The sequence below is a fragment of the Siniperca chuatsi genome, linkage group LG22 (genome assembly GCF_020085105.1).
Source record: "Siniperca chuatsi isolate FFG_IHB_CAS linkage group LG22, ASM2008510v1, whole genome shotgun sequence".
Taxonomy (NCBI): domain Eukaryota; kingdom Metazoa; phylum Chordata; class Actinopteri; order Centrarchiformes; family Sinipercidae; genus Siniperca; species Siniperca chuatsi.
Window position 1 is genome coordinate 19,133,043 of NC_058063.1, and position 18,863 is coordinate 19,151,905.

The 18,863-nt window shown below is 40.7% G+C and overlaps 1 protein-coding gene across 5 annotated transcripts in view; it reads right to left on the reverse strand.

Moving 5' to 3' along the window:
- col4a5 (collagen, type IV, alpha 5 (Alport syndrome)) overlaps positions 1 to 18,863 on the reverse strand; it is a 60,870-nt gene that overhangs the window by 16,571 nt on the left and 25,436 nt on the right. For 3 of the 5 annotated variants that reach the window (XM_044183478.1, XM_044183477.1, XM_044183475.1), the window contains exons 2-31: positions 18,322 to 18,378; positions 17,532 to 17,621; positions 16,917 to 16,961; positions 16,477 to 16,521; positions 16,314 to 16,376; positions 15,875 to 15,925; positions 15,743 to 15,769; positions 13,945 to 14,025; positions 13,341 to 13,403; positions 13,175 to 13,210; positions 12,927 to 12,968; positions 12,643 to 12,735; positions 11,583 to 11,636; positions 11,364 to 11,420; positions 10,757 to 10,801; positions 10,584 to 10,637; positions 10,436 to 10,477; positions 9,647 to 9,740; positions 8,596 to 8,883; positions 8,286 to 8,375; positions 6,343 to 6,413; positions 6,021 to 6,212; positions 5,768 to 5,936; positions 4,545 to 4,637; positions 4,304 to 4,408; positions 3,906 to 4,003; positions 2,701 to 2,851; positions 2,390 to 2,503; positions 1,300 to 1,308; positions 753 to 920 (exon numbers count right to left, since the gene is read on the reverse strand). In XM_044183478.1, the coding sequence (XP_044039413.1) occupies positions 753 to 920; positions 1,300 to 1,308; positions 2,390 to 2,503; positions 2,701 to 2,851; positions 3,906 to 4,003; positions 4,304 to 4,408; positions 4,545 to 4,637; positions 5,768 to 5,936; positions 6,021 to 6,212; positions 6,343 to 6,413; positions 8,286 to 8,375; positions 8,596 to 8,883; positions 9,647 to 9,740; positions 10,436 to 10,477; positions 10,584 to 10,637; positions 10,757 to 10,801; positions 11,364 to 11,420; positions 11,583 to 11,636; positions 12,643 to 12,735; positions 12,927 to 12,968; positions 13,175 to 13,210; positions 13,341 to 13,403; positions 13,945 to 14,025; positions 15,743 to 15,769; positions 15,875 to 15,925; positions 16,314 to 16,376; positions 16,477 to 16,521; positions 16,917 to 16,961; positions 17,532 to 17,621; positions 18,322 to 18,378 (2,587 nt within the window). The remainder of the gene's footprint in view (positions 1 to 752; positions 921 to 1,299; positions 1,309 to 2,389; positions 2,504 to 2,700; positions 2,852 to 3,905; positions 4,004 to 4,303; positions 4,409 to 4,544; positions 4,638 to 5,767; positions 5,937 to 6,020; positions 6,213 to 6,342; positions 6,414 to 8,285; positions 8,376 to 8,595; positions 8,884 to 9,646; positions 9,741 to 10,435; positions 10,478 to 10,583; positions 10,638 to 10,756; positions 10,802 to 11,363; positions 11,421 to 11,582; positions 11,637 to 12,642; positions 12,736 to 12,926; positions 12,969 to 13,174; positions 13,211 to 13,340; positions 13,404 to 13,944; positions 14,026 to 15,742; positions 15,770 to 15,874; positions 15,926 to 16,313; positions 16,377 to 16,476; positions 16,522 to 16,916; positions 16,962 to 17,531; positions 17,622 to 18,321; positions 18,379 to 18,863) is intronic. The other 2 variants (XM_044183479.1, XM_044183476.1) reach the window with 1 other exon arrangement.

Sequence of the window (18,863 nt, forward strand, 5' to 3'; positions counted from 1 at the left end):
TTTTCATAAAGATAAAACACTGACTATTTTCTTAGCATTTAACAACTACTCCCATGAGGCTTTGACAGCACTTTTGTGGCTAATGCTGCATTCATGCAATGTAGGCAGAATAGGAAGAACAGAAAAACCTCCCGACTTCTGGGAGCTTTCACGCATTATTCCAAGACAGTTGCCCCCATTGCTAGCCTTGTAGTCACACCATATAAATAGCCTGAATTTTTATTGTGTTACACATGAAGCGATTTGTTAAGTGGAAACAGATTCAAACAAATGGTTTATAGCTGCTTTTTAATTAGCTGAATTGAACGATCCATATTATATTTGTTTTAGATTTAACTAAAAAAACTTATATCTCAAAACAAAACCCCAAAAACAGCAATGGTGACTTTGCATCAGTTTTGCCACCAGTTTTTGACACTTTATGACAGAAATCGTAGCTATCAGAAATTTCCAATATGTCCAACTCGGGAATTACAACTAGGACACTGACGTCACAAGAACATTTTTTCCCACTCAGCCGCTCATAATTATGGTTTGAACGACATGACATGAATAAGCCTCGATCCCCATGATCATGTGATATTTTTTGGCTTAAAATATGGTCAAAAAACTCAGACAGACAGTGACTTGGCAGTTATCATTGAGCCAGTCACATTATTAATAGGCCAGCAGGCTAACCAGCTATCCTGTGGCATTTACAGTTAGCTACTAAGTCATGACTATAGATTAATGATGTTAGTGTTATATTTTACCTGCCAGTCCAGGCAGGCCATCCGGTCCAGGTCCTCCAGGAGGTCCTGGGATTCCGACTGGTCCTGGGGAACCTGGGAAACCGGGACTCCCTCTGTCTCCTGGCAGACCTGGGAGATCTAGACCTGGAGGGCCGGGGTCTCCTTTCACTCCGTTTGATCCAGGGAATCCTGTAATGATGATATCAAGATTTCATTGTCTGGGTATAGGAACTATTGAACTATAGTTGAACTCAAGATTTCCAAGTTTTGAATGATTTGAAGACAAACTGAGTTTATTTTACTGCTGTCTGGGCTTTATTCCCCTGGTGATGAGCCACACAACAAAATACGATGTAAAATCGGACTATTTTCTGGTCTTCAGACACATGCTTAACGCAGTCAAGATGCAAGTAATTGTTTGTAGTAGACAAAGCAGCAAATCATTAAACACAAAACAAATCTATCCACACAAAACAAAGTCATAATATCTCAAACTACACCTTTACTGTGTATGATATGTGTCACCGTTAAATGGCCATCAACCAGCACCAGTATTGGGTTACAATACCTTTCTCGCCTTGGCATCAGAGCGTCGCAGGTAAGGGAGGGGCGTGTTTCAAAGCGCAGAGGGCGGAGCATTGGATTAAGCCAAAGATGAGATGAGGAGAACAAAGTATAATGCATTAAATGCATTAAAACCTCTATATGAAGCCGGTTTTTGAACACTCTGAATATGCACCGAAGCTCTTACAGAAAACCTGTTTCATCTGTGTGACACAGGAACACTGAATGTGTCCAGCAGCAGCCAATGCATGCTCAGAGTATTCAAAGATTTTGTTGGATATGAGTTAGTACGTGGTTTTTGCATACATTCAGAGAAAGAGCGGTGTGAGGTTTAAGTGGTGAGGTGCCATGGTGAGAGATGAGGTTGACGCAAATAATAGTGAATCGAAACTTTATGAGATTAGTTTACGATTGGTGTGCTCGCAAAGAAAGAGCCATCACTTAAAAGTGATGTTAAAATGGTGAGGCCTGACGTGTGTTGCTCTGTGATACAGAAGCTGTACAATCAAACTGTGGAAGATGGTGACGTAGCCAGGAAAGGGTGAGAGAGCGGTGACATTTTTGAAGTGGACAAGAGGTGGCACTCAAATGATTGCAAAGACAAGATGAAAATGTGAGGAAAAGTTCACCAGATCAAGGTACGGTTGCCATCCAGTAGTGTGGTAACTGTGATTCAATCTGTACATATAAAAAGGGTGACTGTGTTTTTCAATCAACCAGACAAACCCTGGGCACTCAGTCTGGTGCTCAGGTGCTTTGGGGTGCTCACATGGAAAGTGTGCAATATATAGTTTGATCCTTGTACCAAAATGACACCCAGACACATTTACAAGCTCAAAACATGGACAAGTCGGTGGTCATGCACAGTCCTGGGTGACTTTCACAAACCAAACAAATATTTCAAAATTATAAACACACGTAAAACCATGCACAAATACAGTACAAAATGAAAAACACTGTCACAAACAAATCTCACTATTGTTCTTTTGCAAACCAGCTTCTTCTAAATCTCATGTTCCAAATAACAGCTGTAGTGTACATAAAGTTTTTTTTTTTTAAATATGTGCAGGAAAATACAGCCTTGTGTATCTCACCTGGTGGTCCCATTGGACCAGGGGGTCCAGGTGGGCCAGGTGGCCCCAGTGAGCCGATGGTGGGGGATCCAGGTGGGCCACGAGCTCCGGGTATACCAGGAGTACCGGGCTCGCCTGGACAGAATCAGATGAGAAAGTCACTGTCAGCTCGGTGTACTGTTGGCTTTAATGAGTTCTGGGTGGCGTGTGTATACATTTCACATATCTTACACACAAAAGTAAATTCAAATCCCTCTCACTTTTGCACTCTATCACACTCACACATATGCCCCCTTGAAAGACATCAAATCAGTAACAGAACTGCAGAATACCTTTACTTCCTGGAGCGCCATCAAATCCAGATCGTCCAGGTGAACCAGGGCTGCCAGGAAAACCAGGATCTCCCTTTGGTCCGGGGAAACCTTTAGCTCCAGGTACTCCTGGTAAACCTGGGGGGCCAGGAAGGCCAAAGCCAGGCTCACCCTGTCACACGCACACAGAGGGCATCAGATGGTTAATCTGGGTCAGTGAGGCAGGCAGCCATTCGATGTACAGTACAGTAAATGAGGTACCTTGTAATAGATATTAACCCATAACAAGAAAACAGGGCTGCATTTATGAAAAAACACGTAACATTTCCGTTAAAATTCGATAATACAATTTCCAGCGCATCCACTCTGTAGTCTAACCATGTCTTGTTTTATTAATTAATGGGAAGGACTCCGGTTTGTTTTTTTCCTATTTTCTCTTAAACTTACTTTACTGGAAGAGTTTCTATGCTGTGCTCATCACAACAGGACCTTGTTTACTGTAGACTGGTCAGCATGTTCTTGGAGGAATAAATGCAGGGACGCAAGACATCCCGGTAAAGATCAGGATCTGGTTTTAAAAAAACCCCAAACATCTATTTTTCTTGAAAATCAGGAAAAAACTAAGCTAAGTTTGGTAGGTTCTGCTCATTGCATCATGTCATTTTAGAAGACGCAAGTCCTCAAACTTCAATCAACTACATTATATGAAATTAAAACAAGATCTATAAATTATCTATCTTTTTTTTGCAACAAACTTACTATGGGCCTGTACAGATTCAGCGCTCGTCTTCAAGAGAGTCTAAGATGAAGGCGTCTACTAAACTTTCATTTTCAAACTGTAAAAAGCATTATTTTAGGCTCTATGGGGTATCTGTTAACATTTTGACTGTGTCCTAGTCAATTAACTAGAGTAAAATAGTTTATTATTAGCTAATTATGTTGTTATTTTGCGGGATTTCACTGCCAGGAAGTGTCTGGTCATACTTTCATTATATATATTTAGAGTTAGAGTATAGTCCTAGTTTTAGTTCAGCTTCTAGCAAAATATTTCAGTTTTTTTTTTGTTATTCTATTTTTTATCTACCTTTTTGACTTTCCTTTGATGTGAATCTATCTATCTATCTATCTATCTATCTATCTATCTATCTATCTATCTATCTATCTATCTATCTATCTATCTATCTATCTATCTATCTATCTATCTATCTATCTATCTATCTACTTACCTTGGGTCCAGGAAATCCAGGCTGGCCGGGGAGTCCATCTACTCCAGGTCTGCCTGGTCCTGCAGGAGCTCCTGGCTGGCCAGCAACACCTGGGAATCCTGGAGGAAAAAAAACAAGGAGAGGGTTAGGGTGGAGGAGGATGAAAAGGTGGTGGTAAAGCAATGAGATACATGGCAGGTAAGACAATTTGTGTGGAGAAAAAAGCATGAGGAGGAGGCATAGGATGTACTAAGAAGAGGATGTGAAGGTCAAGGAGGTGTGGAGGGAAGAGGAAGATGATAATGAGAAAGCAGAGGTAGGATGAAGAGATGGATGGACAGAGGTGGCGAAGGAGTGTTAAGAAAGCTAGACAGATTAGGAGGAAGAAGGATGGGAGGAGTGTACATTGATGTCTTTACCTTTAGCTCCTGGGGGTCCTGGAAGTCCGATGCCAGGGAGTCCAGGATCACCCTTCGCTCCTGGTAAACCAGGGAAACCATTCTGTCCAGGCGGACCTGGGCTACCTGACGACAGAAAATTACAAAAAAAACAAAACAAACAAACATCAGCAACTGAAACATGTGTCACCTTGGTTACGGGTTAGCTGGAGCAAGCACCACTTGAAAATGTGTCCTTTACTGTAAAATAATAATTGTGTACCTGGTGAGCCGGGCCGTCCTGGCTCGCCATCCTGACCTCTGGGTCCTGGTAAGCCTTTCTCGGCCATCTGCCGGCCTGGTTCACCTTTAGCACCTGTGTGGTGAGAGAAAGCACAGGCAAAAGGTCAGCGAGGTGAGTTTAAAGGATCTCTTGCTATAAAAAGAGAGTAAGGGGGAAAGACAAAGAATACTGGATATTAATAAAATATCTTCTATCAAATGTATAGTTTCAGTGATTAGATACAAGGTATAGTGTAGTGGTATAATATGGATATAAAAAGACCTGTGGAAAGCATAAAAGCATGAATTGACACACTGAGAAAAAGTGTGTGCCAGTGTCTGAAGAGAGAATCAGACCTTTTATTCTGGTTTTATAAGCATATTTCATTATATTTGGGCATGAAACCTCCTCTCTTTATGATTTGCCCCTGTTTGCCACATTACAGTAATTTGCTTTTGCTGCTGCTGTTTGCTGTTAAAAACATTACAGGATTTCGAGTGGTCCAGGGGCAAGAATTCCCCCCCTTCCTTTCCTTGGATGCTTTTATTTTGAAACATCTACAGGAAATGTTGAGTTTCAGTAACACCATCTTAAAGAAAAAATCGGAATGACCCCGTAAGTGATTAAAAAACATTATTTCTGTTCAGACCAACAGAGTGGTGACTATTTCACGGCTGTGTTCTTATGCTGATGGAATTATTTGTTGTTTGTATTTTACGGGTTATTATTATTATTTGTCTGGCCATTATTTCAGTATTTCATTTGAAATGCTATGTTTGATTTATATGTTCTCTTAAGTTCAAAATAAAAATGATGAACGGACAATTAATGGAGAAAATAATTAGGCAGATTAACAGATATTTCTTGTCTTTTCCTGGTCTTACAAATAAAATTTTCGGAACTTACGGTGTTCTTCCTTAATGAAATGAAGTGAATAAATAAATGATTAATATCCTAAGAAAAAATAAAATACCTTTTGAAAATAGCAGTAGCAACTCCCAAAATACTGTCATGTTATAGATATTGAGATTTTTGGTAAAAAATATTGTTTTATATATACAGTAATATTTTTTGATTCAGCTCTGCCACAGGTTGGAAGAAGAGAAGCACTCAGCAATGGGCCGCTGGGTGTTGCACTGGATATGAACCCCAAAATGGAGGGATGTAAGAAATATGTTTTTTATATGGATCATCACTAAATAAACCTAAAATTGTCTTCTTACCGGGTGCGCCGGGACCTCCGGGTCTTCCTGAGACGCCCTGGATACCTTTCTCTCCTGGAGGTCCCTGAGGTCCGAAGCCAGGGGCCCCTGGAGGACCCCTGTCTCCTGGAATACCTGGGGAACCTGGCTCACCGGGGAGCCCTCGTTCTCCTTTTACCAGCAGAGATCCCTGTTGAACACATATTAGTTAGGAAATGGATCATGGATGGATCGATCAATCTAAATGATGGACAGACTGAGTGCAGCCACCTACAGGAGGTCCTTTGGGTCCAGGAGATCCAGGCTGTCCATCACGACCGGGTCGACCGTCCAGACCGGGCAGACCAGGTTGTCCGGGGAAGCCGGTGTCACCCTTCTCTCCCCTCACACCGCTGACTGTGATGGCATCGCCTGGGTCTCCCTTCTCTCCTGGGAATCCTGGAGCACCTTGAGGACCGGAGGCACCCTTGAAAGGAAAGGAAGAAGAAAATGTTGTTGTTAGTACTAGATTATTAGATTTTCTGTTTTGATTTTAGACATAAGAGTTCAATCAAACTCTGATTTGAGTTTTCCTTTTCCTTGGTTAAGGAACTCACAGGGGGTCCAACGGCACCAGGTGTTCCTGGAAATCCTCTGTCTCCTTTGACACCTTGAGCGCCAGGAGATCCTGATGGAGGAGAGGAAAGGAATTACAAATACAGTAATAATGATACAATAACGTCCCATTATAGATTTACATTGCTCAAAGTGACAGCTAAGTAGAAACTTGGCCACTATTTAATAAACCTACTTTCTTCAAAAGATTTCTATATAAAGCTCTGACTAATTTATATATTAAATGACCACCATGTGTATAGAATAAGTTTATGAGCATTGCTGAATTTTATTTTTCTCTTTACATTAAAGAGAAAAATAACTACACCTGCAAGTACAAAAAACTAATGAACTTCTGATGAGCAAAGCTGAAGATCTAAAAAACCGAGTTACCTGAGTCATGAGGCCAGCATTAGCTAACATGAGCTAACCTTTAATTTCATACACATGGAAGAAAAATCAGATAAAAGTTTTACCTGACCAGCCATTACAATAGACAGTATTTATATAATATATATAATAGATAAGGAAGCTTACAACACCGCTAGACTGAAAGCTGGCATCGAGGAGGCAAAGCTGAGACATCTGGAGACTGGAGAGAGACCTCAACACCAACAACACCGAAGATACGTGGCAGGCGATCAAAAACATCACAGGCTACAAAAGCAGGAGTGAGGCCATGTTACCAGATGAGCTGAACACATTTTATGCTCGTTTTGATCTCCCCAACAAAGAGTCAGCTGTAAAGTCTACTCCGCCTCCAGAAGACTGGCCACCGTCAGTATCCAGAGCGGATGTGAGAAGAATCCTGCTGAGAGTGAATATGAGTAAAGCTGCTAGGCCTGATAACATCCCTGGCTGTGTACTACGAATATGTGCCAACCAGCTAGTTGATGTTATTACTGACATTTTTAACATCACTGTCACAGGAGATTGTTCCCACCTGCTTCAAGGCAGCCGCCATCGTCCCTGTATCTAAAAAGTCTGCAGTGTCTAGTCTAAATGACTACCGCCCTGTAGCTCTCACCCTCATGCTGATGAAGTGCTTTGAGAAACTGGTTCTCCAGCACGTCAAAGACAACATCCCAGTCAGCCTGGACCCTCACCAGTTTGCTTTCAGAACCAACAGATCCACAGAGGATGCCATCTCCACTGCCCTCCACTCAGTCTTCACGCACCTTGAGAAGAACAACACCTACATCAGAATGCTGTTTGTTGAGTTCAGCTCAGCATTCAACACAATCTCCCTCATGAAACTGAAAACTTAGCTCTCTGGACTTGAGCACCACACTCTGTAATTGGATATTGGACTTCCTTACAAACAGACCCCAGACAGTTCGGATTGACAGTCACACGTCCTCCACTCTAGTGCTCAACACCGGAGCCCGCTGCGACCGTCTGGAAAGAGATACAGAAGTATCTGCTGTCGTACCACCAGACTCCAGAGCAGCTTCTTCCCTCAGGCTGTGAGACTCCTAAATTCATCCTTAGCACTCCACCATGTAAATTAATTTTCATTGCTATGACTTATTATTTATTCACTGATCTGCTGTATATATTTTTTTTCTTGAGTAGCATAAGCAGAACTACAAAACGACATCTCATTATACAACCATGTGTTGTAAAATGATCAATAAATCTATCTTGTATTTAAAAATACTTTTTTTTTTAAAAGTCCGCGCATTTCTGTTTTCTGTTTCTTACCGGTGTGATATTTTTTTTACCTCTTAGCAGCAAATCAACCTGACAGCGCAGTCCAGTAGTACAGCCTTGTACATGAAATGTTGTCAGGCTAATCCCAAACAGTTGCATCTATTACCGAGGTACCACTGAGAAGGTCCCTGCCCACTTGACATATATTAATCTGGAGTCTGGACAAGCCACAATCAGAAGGTGTTAATGTCGCATGTGGGAATCTGTTGAGTAGAAAGTTAAGTGGTGTTACCAGGGAATCCGGGCTGTCCTGGGGGTCCTGGGGGTCCTGGGATGGCGGTGGTACTATCAAAGCAGTTCACACAGGTGTCGCCCTTCTCACCTGGAACAGCAAGAGGTCATTTAATCCACTTCTTCATTTTTTTTATTATATATTATGACATTTTAGCTATTAGACCTGACAAAAATATTACTAAACATGTAATCTTTGCTTTATTCTTTAATACTTTTTAAAGCCTAACTGTTATACTGTATATTTTGCCATCATATACACAAATTATAGCTAGTAGTCTTCTTGCTCAGAGATTTTTATGTTCTCTCACCTTTCTGGCCCAACTCTCCTGGGTAACCTCTCTCTCCCTGCACGCCGGGAAGCCCGGGCTCTCCAGCGACGCAGGTTTGTCCTGCTGTGGAAAAGCCTGGAGGTCCAGGGGGCCCTGGTGCACCCTGGCCACCAGGAACCCCCGGACGTCCTGGGGGACCTGGCAAAGACAGCCCTGGAGCGCCAGAGTCTCCCTTCTGACCTCTCTCTCCTGGGAAGCCTGGAGATCCAGGCTGACCAATGCCACCGATAGCTGGAAGTCCTGGTGTTCCTGGAGGGCCTGTTAAACCTGAAGAAGACAGGAGGGCAGAGTTAATTCAACTCAGTTATTTCCATTATTGATTAATTTGACGATTATTCTCTCAACTAATCATTGGGTCTGTTAAATGTCAGTAAATAATTTCCTAAAGCCCAAGCTGATGTCATTAAATTGCTTGTTTTGTCCGACCAGGTTCCAAACCCAAAGATAATCAGTTTGCTATCACATAAGACAAAGAAAAGCAGCAAATAGTCACAACTGAGAGGCTGAAACCAGTAAATATTTTACCCTTTTAGTTTAGCTTAAAAGGAGACTTAAACATTCAGTGAAGTTATCAAAATGATTGCAGATTATTTTTCTGTACATTGACTAATTGATTAATCGACTAACCCTTTCACCTCATCAGTTATTTCACGTGTTACAATTTGTATATGAAAATAACACATTTGAGTTATGCAAACAAATGGCAAAAACCAAAAAATGTTTCTGAGCCAGTAGAAATCTCACTGAGCCACAGAATCACTTATCATTTACATTAGCTTATTAGCTCACCCAAACACTAACATTATATTAGCTTACAGCTATCTGGTTAAGCTAACTAGCCAGCCTGCTACTTATGTAAGATGTTAAACACATTTAAAAATTGTATTTACAATATAATTAGACAAAGGTTTCTCATTTGCCATTCAGCTTTACCATAAATCTGTGTTTTTTAGCTAGCGTTTTAGTTTTACTAAAACAACAACAAATAATATATTTGCACTCAGGTTTGTGTTTGTGTGAGTGTATTTACCTGGTTGTCCTCTCTCTCCTTTGAGTCCAGGTGCTCCGGGTAACCCGGGATCACCTTTAGGACCGACCCGGCCCCCTGTGTGTTCGCCAATCACCTGGTGGGAAGAGGAGAAATAAAATAAATTCAGAAGAAAAGCATCACACTCACTCACACAGGCTCCTATTTTCATTTTATTTTTTATTTGACATTTCCATTAAGAAATAAAATAAAATAAAGATTATTAATATACAAAATTAATCACTTCAATATATAGAAAATAGATTAAAATTAAATCGAGGCTAGACAGAGGAAGATGTAATGCACTAAACGCTTTTTATTTTTATTGTTATCCCCTTTTTTGGCTCAATCTTTAATTATAAAGTAGAGTTTGGTTTATTATGTATACTACATTGGTACATCATTTAAATATTTAAACATCTTTTGTTCATTATATATATTATATTGGTACATCATTTAAATATTTTAAAATCTTTTTATTAAGAAAGGCTAGACAGAGAGAAATGTCCCCAACAGTTAGACAGGGAGCATTTTCTCTATATTTCATTACCTTTTTAAAAAACCTTTTTAAACTTTTTTACTGTCAAGCTGAGTTTTACTTTCTGGCATCCTTAATCCAGTTTCCCTGACGTGAATAGGAATCTCCAAAATGGAGTTGGTCATGGAAAAGACATTTTAGCAAACTATCTGCTGATGAAGACCGTGGGATGCTGCTGATAGCTCCAGAAAAAGCCAAAAGTGGATCTTGAGTCAAGATTATTTTGTCAAATGAGAAAAATGTAGAATACACACCACTCCTGGTGGGCCCGGGTATCCACGATCACCTTTTAATCCCTACAAAGAGAAGGACAGAGGGGAGTTATTAAAACAATCCATGACATCACCGTATGACTTGTTGAATATAGTTTTAAAATAGATAAAAAGGTTGGGGAAAACCTACTCTCTCTCCATCCCTGCCCGGAGGACCTGGCAGGCCGGATTCTCCTTTGATTCCCTGATAGTGAACAAGGACAAAAGAAAGAAAAGAAAGTTAGACATGAGATTTAAAAAAAGGATTGTTATAATTTTCCCCCTGAAGCGTTATGAATTGTCTAGTTTGTTGGCAGAACTCACGGGGAAGCCTGGAGAACCAGGGTCGCCGTCTTTGCCTGGTTTGCCCTGACGATAGAAGACAACGATGATCAGGAAAAGGTCCAGACAGAAATATAAGTTCTATTTCTTAAATATGAACTTAAATAGAGGTATTAAAATGTGTGTGTGTGTGTGTGTGTGTGTGTGTGTGTGTGTGGTCTTGTACCTCTATCTTTGTAAGAACCAATTTGAGTTTAGACCTTACAAGTGAGGATATTTGTAAGTTAGGACACTTCTTCAAAAAGCTGTTTGAATGTTCAGACTTGGTTTTAGGGCTGCTGTTAGGAACTTATGGAGCTGAAGTCGGAGTTGTCAATAGAGCTTGAGAGAGATTTTCACACCAGGCCAGTGGGCATAATTGTCAGATTTCTGTTGGATGTATCCCTCCCCCCAAATGCTGGTTATAGGGGGTCCCAGGTGATGATTCAATAAGTACTTTGAAGCATACTGAAGCCTTTAAAATTATGTTTAGCTGTGGGAAAGGGTTAGTCATGTAGCAGTGATGGCTGAGGTTTGGGTTAGGGAAAATATGTCAATGAAGGTCCTCACAAGAAGTATAGAGGTACATTTATGTGTGAACTGTACTCACTCGTTTGCCTGGTTCTCCTGGTTCTCCCTTGTCTCCTTTCTGGCCACCCGAGGGACCCTACAATGTCAGCAAAACACACGTCAACAACATGGCTGTTAAATACAGGGGTCTTTCTGTTCAGTAGCTCACTAGTGAACTTTGATCTTTGTACGGCGTGGAGCCCTTTGGCTACAGGGGTCAATAACATTTTGATGTTTACAAGTGGGAATAGGTACTTACAGGAGGTCCTGGAAAGCCTGGATCACCTACGGGACCTGGAAGACCTGGGTCACCCTACAGAGAAAACACACAAAAGTTTCAACCAAACAATTCGACTGATTGAAAACGCCCTCCGATGATGGGTATCTGTGCTTTACTGGTTGCTAATGGTTTAACTAGACAACTGCTTATAACCTCAGAGATTTCTAATTATATTTCTGGTTGCCTGTGTGATCGCCATCATATCTTTTATAATGTATTGCCTACAACATGTTTAATACCACAACATGAAAGAATGTGAACACAGGAATGCACCAGATGATTATGAAACAGAAAATAAACGCTTCCAAATGTACAATCAGTGGTGTAACTCATTCCTGTACTGTTGTGAATTTATAGCCTTAATGCATTGTACTCACTAAGGTGAAAATATGGGCAAAACAAGGTAAAGAAATACTGTATCTAAAAAAAGAAGAAGTGTTGAATAATTCTGTGAATATACTATAGTTAGTGTGTGGAGCAACAGGTGCAGAAGTTATCTGCTGCCATCAAGTGGCTGAAGTGAAAGTTGCAGCATTCAGCAGTTTATGCAGCTCAGTCCTTTTTTAAATCTGCAGATAAATGGCCTGACGTGAATTATTATTATATTTATTCATATACATCATAGTATGTAGAACGTTTTGCAAAGATGAGGACTTTTAAGAAAACAGATACAAAAATTGATGCATTCATGGAAATATTGATTTTTGTTTATTTAATTATTTTTTGGGCCTGAATCCTAACGGAAACATTTGTTGGACTTTACATTTGTTTTTCTTTCACGTCACATTTTCTAATGAGGTTAGTTTGGCCTTTGGTCGGAGCCTATTTGATGTCTTCGCCTTACAACTATTAAATTTGCATTTGTTTGTTGACTCCTGTCAGATTAGAGCCAAACGAGCTGCAGCTTCATTGGAAAGTCTTGAACGTTGGTATAAACAGCTGAACCAAAGTTATAAATGCTCCCTCATTCAAATATCCCACTTGGCGTACTTATAATGCAAGACTGGTGTCACTCTCAGTGCTAGATTGGTGATATTACCTTGTCTCCTCTCTGAATCTCTGTCTCTGGTAGCCTCTTCTGTTCTCCAACTTGTCCTGGAGGACCAGGAGGTCCTGGCAAACCCGGGTCACCCTGTGTTCACACACAGACACACACCAGATGAGATTAAGGGTTTAAATGTAGTGTGAGTACAGAAAAGGATAAACAGAGGAGAGAGAGAGAGCAGTATAAAGAAACGAGATGACGCTTCTCTTAAGTTTTGAGCTTCTTCTTGGTGGTAGATGATGACAATCAAACGTTTTCACAGTTAACACAGCAAATACCTTCTCTCCTTTGGGTCCTTGGAAGTTCAATCCCATGTTTCCCTGTTGGAGAAAGCAGGGAAACAGTGTGTCATTGAGTGACCCAACAACAAGCTCTCAGTTTCAGAATACTGAACACTACATGAATACTAGATTCATGTAGGGAAAATGCATGATCGTTTTTATCTATGTTAATTTGTTTCGATGAAATAACAATAAAATCAGATCAATTTAAAATTCTCTATTGACTCGTCAAGGTTTGAACTCACCTTTGGTCCAGGAAGACCAGGAGGACCCGGACGACCCTGGAAAACAACACCAGAACACAACGTTGTCGGACTATAGTTCACTTCAACAACTTTAATTGTTCCAGTTGTTCACTCTGCTGAAATGCAAATATACAGCGATATGATGTTTTGCAGCAGCCTTCTTTACCTCATAGCCTCTGGGTCCTGGAGGGCCGACTGGACCTTGCAAACCGGGGGGTCCGGAAGGGCCCTGCGACATGAATACACACAGATAAAACATAACACATGCTTACAGAGTCTTTAAAACACACCGTCAGAGTTTTATATTTCCTGTGAAAATAAATCTTTAAAGTATGTATTTGTAATATTTCAGCATATAAATGATCAAATTTATAGAATGAGTGTCAGTCTATCCACATTAACAATCCCTTAACATACAGTTTCCCCCCTTTTGTTTTCCCCTTATGTGGCTTTAAAGTTGGAATACTCCTCTTTTTTGACACTGACAGCATCAATATTCTGGTATCAGCTCATTTCAGATCTTCTACAATATGATGTTTACAATGTGAAAGACTCCAAGTTGTTATGGCTTCGCCATACCATCAAATGGAAATATTTTAGATGATTTGGTGCATAATTTTACACGCATTTCCCTCATATTCAGTCATATTTGGTATCTTTGGAAACTTTGGGATCTCCACTAGCATTTAAAATAAAAGTTTAAGGTGGGTTTGAACTAAGTTTGTCTGCATAGCAAGAGTTCTAAGAGGTTAAAATACACCACGACTCACAGGAACTCCTGGCAATCCGGGCAATCCCAGTGCTCCTTTCTCTCCAAAACGGTTGGTGGAGATCACGTCACCTGGGTCTCCCTACAGAGGAGAAAAACACAACCAGAAGACACTGTTAGACATGAAATGTCTGCTGGATGTGAACGAGAGGCTAAGAAGCATCTATTTCTTTGAGGTTTGTTATTTCAAAATACCAGACGCTGTTTCACGTCTAATCTTATAATCCGCAGTGAAGGAGGAAGGTCTGCTTTGCAGAGTTCTAATCAAATGAAACAGCACCATCTTGTGGCAAAAACACAAACTATCCAACTGGACCATTTTATGTTATAGGAAAGGTGTGCTTTTCAGGCTCACATTTACAATAATGACAGCATCAGCAAACACTGAGAGAAGAACATTTGCAAAGATTTTACCTGTTGAAAAGTTTCAAACATAAGCCTGAAACACATGTGACTCTAATATAGCGCAGTGTGATATAATACAATGCAATAACAAGCCTTGAAAAGAATAAGAGTGGTTTGATCTGGGTTTTTTGTATAAAAAATGCAAAAGTGCATAGATTTTTAAATTTTATACACTTTTTATTTTATGACTTTTTTTAATTACATTTTTATTTGTATGATTATTTTTCTTTTGACTGAAGTCTATGTACTGCCACACATTTTCCTTTAAAATATGCTCTATGTGCCCTATTGGAATGACAGCACTTTTGTTTTTATTGCTTGCACCCAGGCTCGGACTGGCAATTCTGGAAAATCCCCGATGGACCAGCAATGTGAGAAAAAAAATTGTGGGCAAAAATATTTGACCTGCCGGCCGCGGCCCACTTGATGTTGGAACAGCCCATCTGACTGGGGGTACACGGTCCTGAAGTTGTCAATAGGCTACATATAGCCTACTGTAAGGCATGTGCAGGGGGTGGTAGGCCATCGTCACACCCCCGATCCCCCACCCCTGCAAGCGGATCCATTCATCCATGTAATGTCAGAGGTCAAGCGGGAAATAATCAAATGAAATGGATAAAGGACCGAAAAAGCGGAAAGGTGGAGCGGGAAAGGTCAGAGAGCAAGAGGAAAAAAGGCTTGAGGCTGTTGTTGCGAAATGTTTTCAGTTAACACATTTATTATTCAAAAATAACGTTACCGATGCCAGTGCCACGCAAAACCCTGCTGGCTGCAGTGATAACAGTCCGCCGTCTCCTACTGTTGGTGGGTGAGGAGGCGCAGCGGCCATTCTCTCTCCTGCCCGGGGTTTCAAATGAACTGAGGACTAAGAACTCACCAATACATAGGACTGCACAAAGTAAGACTATTTTATGATTCATTTAGGCTTATAAAGTCTTCCTGTGTTTGCTATATGGACACCGTAGCTTGCTGTAAATTGGTTTTAGGCTTTGTTTTTGTTAATATTAGAGGTGGCTTAAACTTGTCTCTTATTTGTGGTTGAGAGCGGTGTATTTTGCTAATGTGCTGTTGGCTTTAATTGAATATACCTGCGCTGTAAATCCTGTGATGTTGAGATACAGGTGAAGTTATTTCTTGTTACTGTGCTGTTGGCTTTGGGTGTTCCTGTACTGTAAATCCTGTTGAAATGCAGGTGAATGTATGTCTTAGTTAATATGGGGGGGCCTAAAAACACCATACAGTGTTTTTAGTCAGGTTGAAGTTGGGTGGAGCTATGATGGGAAATATATAAAACTCTACGTACCAATAAGAATGATACAGATGAAAGAGTGTTGCTGATTTAAACACACCAGTTAAACAAAGATGAGCACGGTAACCCTTTACGATACACTTACCTTTGGTCCTGGCAGACCAGGTGGACCCTGGAAAGCAGTAAAAGAGAAGAAGAGAATGTTAAAGGAGAAGATGAAATATTGTGTCAAACAGTGTGATAATGAACAGACTTCCTTTCATTGCTGCAAACTCACCGGGGATCCTTGCTGTCCAGGGACTGAATTTCCTGGGAAACCCCTCTCACCCTGGAGAGAAGAGGAAGGCATTTAACACACAGTGGTTTGACTTGATCTGAAAGTGGACCTAGAGTTAAGATTTTTTTTTTTGTCGAAGCCCATAACAGGGTTATTTCATGGTATTACAGAAGGTTTTCCAACGTGCGAATAATACAAATCTGGCAAAAATCACTCAAAATCTAAAATTTCTGCGCAAAAAGGTGTAAAGAAATTCAAAGCTGGCACAAATAAGCTTTGATGCAAAATGATAGTATTATCCTTTAAAAACTATATCAGAAGATCTTAATTTTTTGTAGTCTTTTTTTTTTTTCATTTTTACAGTACGGCTGAAACAACAGGATCATTTCATTCAGCTACAGCTGAATTCAGCTTTTCCGAAAGATTTTTCATCAGATACCTTTGTCCCGTTGCAACCCGGCACTCCTCTCGGGCCTGGAGGTCCATCCTGCCCGGGTAGACCCTGGGAAACAGGAAGTAAACAGGAAGTTACAACACACATGCAACCTGGTTTTGGCAAAGTCGTGTATTTCAGCAGGATTTTAGAAGATGGGAAAACTCACTGGAAGTCCTGGTGTTCCTGGAAATCCTGGCAATCCAGGAGGCCCCTGATAAAATAATACAAATCAGTAATTTAAAGTCTAAAGGCTGCAGATTATGTCAAACACAGAGGATTCGGCTCGTTTCTTCACGACCTCACTAACTCTGTTTGAGATAAGGCGAAATGTGGACATCTGCTGGCCAGAGGAGGGTATTACAACCTGAAATCCTTCAGTGTTGAGACGCCTTAGGACAATTCACGCTGGTGAATCATCAAGGGGGAAACTAACCAAACTGAAATTAAACTTCTTTTACTAAACCACAGGATTAGTCTGAAGTGAGGAGAATGACCAACAAATGAACGTAAACCTGGTTAGAGAGAGTTTTTTCCCCCTCAGTTTGAGTCTTAAATGAAGTGTGACGCCGCTGTTTGCAAGAGAAGAGACAGTAAAAAAATACTTACTCTTATTCCTTTGGGACCAAATTGTCCTTGAGGTCCATCGCTACCCTGGGTGGAAGAACAGACACACAGACATTCAACCAGATTAGATGAATAACCTTTGACCGAATTGCGTCCGTCGCACCGAGGATATAAAACTGTTCTGTACTGAAAGTTTGCACCAAAACACGGTTTACATATTCTCTGATCAGACACATGACCTGATTTGATTCAGAGTTGTGCTGACTTGGTTCTGCATCTTCTTTTAAAAGGAAGACAAAATTAAACACCGAAATCTTTCATTGGAAAAATGTGTTTATATTCAGCAAGCATTGTTTTGGTGTTGACGCCGACACTCAGGTTGCTATTGTACATAAAAAATTTCAAATGAAACCCAACCCTAATTACAAGTGCATATTATATCTACAATTTCTACCTGAATACCTCCATGGAGTTGCCCTAAAAACTGTATCCATCCTCACTAGAAATGCCACCAAATGTGTCCTCCGTGCCCAAACCAAACTGAGGTTTCTCTTCTCAGCTTTCAGACTTTTCCCTCATCTGTTCGAGTAAAAACCTCAACTGTTATTAAATTGTCAAACTGTTAAACTTCACGTCAAATCGACCCCCCCAACCCACCTTCTCTCCTCTGGGTCCGATCGGCCCTTCAGGTCCGGGGAATCCTGGGACTCCTGGCTGTCCGGTGAGACCTGGGAAACCCCTCTCACCCTGCACACAGTAACACAGATACAGAACTGTCAGTGCAGTGGTCATCTATTGTAGATTCTTCTATTCAATATTTTCTTGCGCCTCCTTATTGTTTTCTCCTCCCACATATTTGCATTATTCCTATACATTAAATTATCTGTAACACTTTACCTTAACCCCATTATTCAGCATGTATAATCACGGTATAAATGTTTAATAAACGGTTTATAACACACTTTGCGTCGGGGTCACTGTACATTATCCCTTACATAATGTCTATAACTCCTCTGTGGGCACCCATACGTGGAGCCTGGTGTATAAACAGAAAACGAATGACAATACAGTAAAACACAGTTGTTATAATATATAATATGTCTTCATAGGAGAAGATATAATTGTTGACAAATACTGTACATTAATAAACACTTAAAAATGTCCTTTATATCTGCCTACAACAACATTATAGTGTGTTATAAACTATTATTAAATGGGGGTTAAAGAACCAACTCCAACTCGTAACCTCTGCACAGCTGTAATTGTTGTCTGTATGTTCTGTCTGTGTGCCTTTGTGCCATCGTATGTCACATTTCACTAGTGAAAAACAATATATCTGTTGTTATGCGAGTGCACAGAGAGTCTTGTGCAGCATTTGTTTGTGTGTTCCTCCATATTGAATATTGTACATCATGTATATGTGTGCGTTGTGTGTCATTTTGCCTACTTTGGCTCCTTTTACTCCACTGCAGTCACATTTGGATCCCGCACATCCATGGCAAGCCTGCAACAAGAGAAAGCGAGAGATGAGGATGTTTGTTGTTAAAAAAACCCCCCACATCATCTTTGTTTGCATGTTTTTGCTTGCAGTTGCAGCTTGCGCTGAAGTCTACCAGCGCCACTGGAGGGCGCTCCATCATTATGCTACTGCACCACTACACGCTAGCTTTTTTCCCACAGACATGGAGAAAGGGCTGTGGATTTTCTTGCAGGTTTGATTGATGATGAGATGACAGGTGCAAGGTCAGCGAGGGCCAAACATCAAGCTAACCCCAAACAAAAAGCTTTTTATCCAAAATAAAAACAAATTTATCTCTTTTTCAAAATGTGAGAAAGTTGTGGCGACGAGGGTTAAAGGGAAGCCGAGAAGGGAGGGGTGGATGGGAGTGGGAGTGCCAAGCTGCTGATTAACTTTTCCCATGCTTGTTGACACAGCGAATGCCAGATGGGCATCGATTGCACGCATGCCAGGCAGGCAGGCTGTGAGAG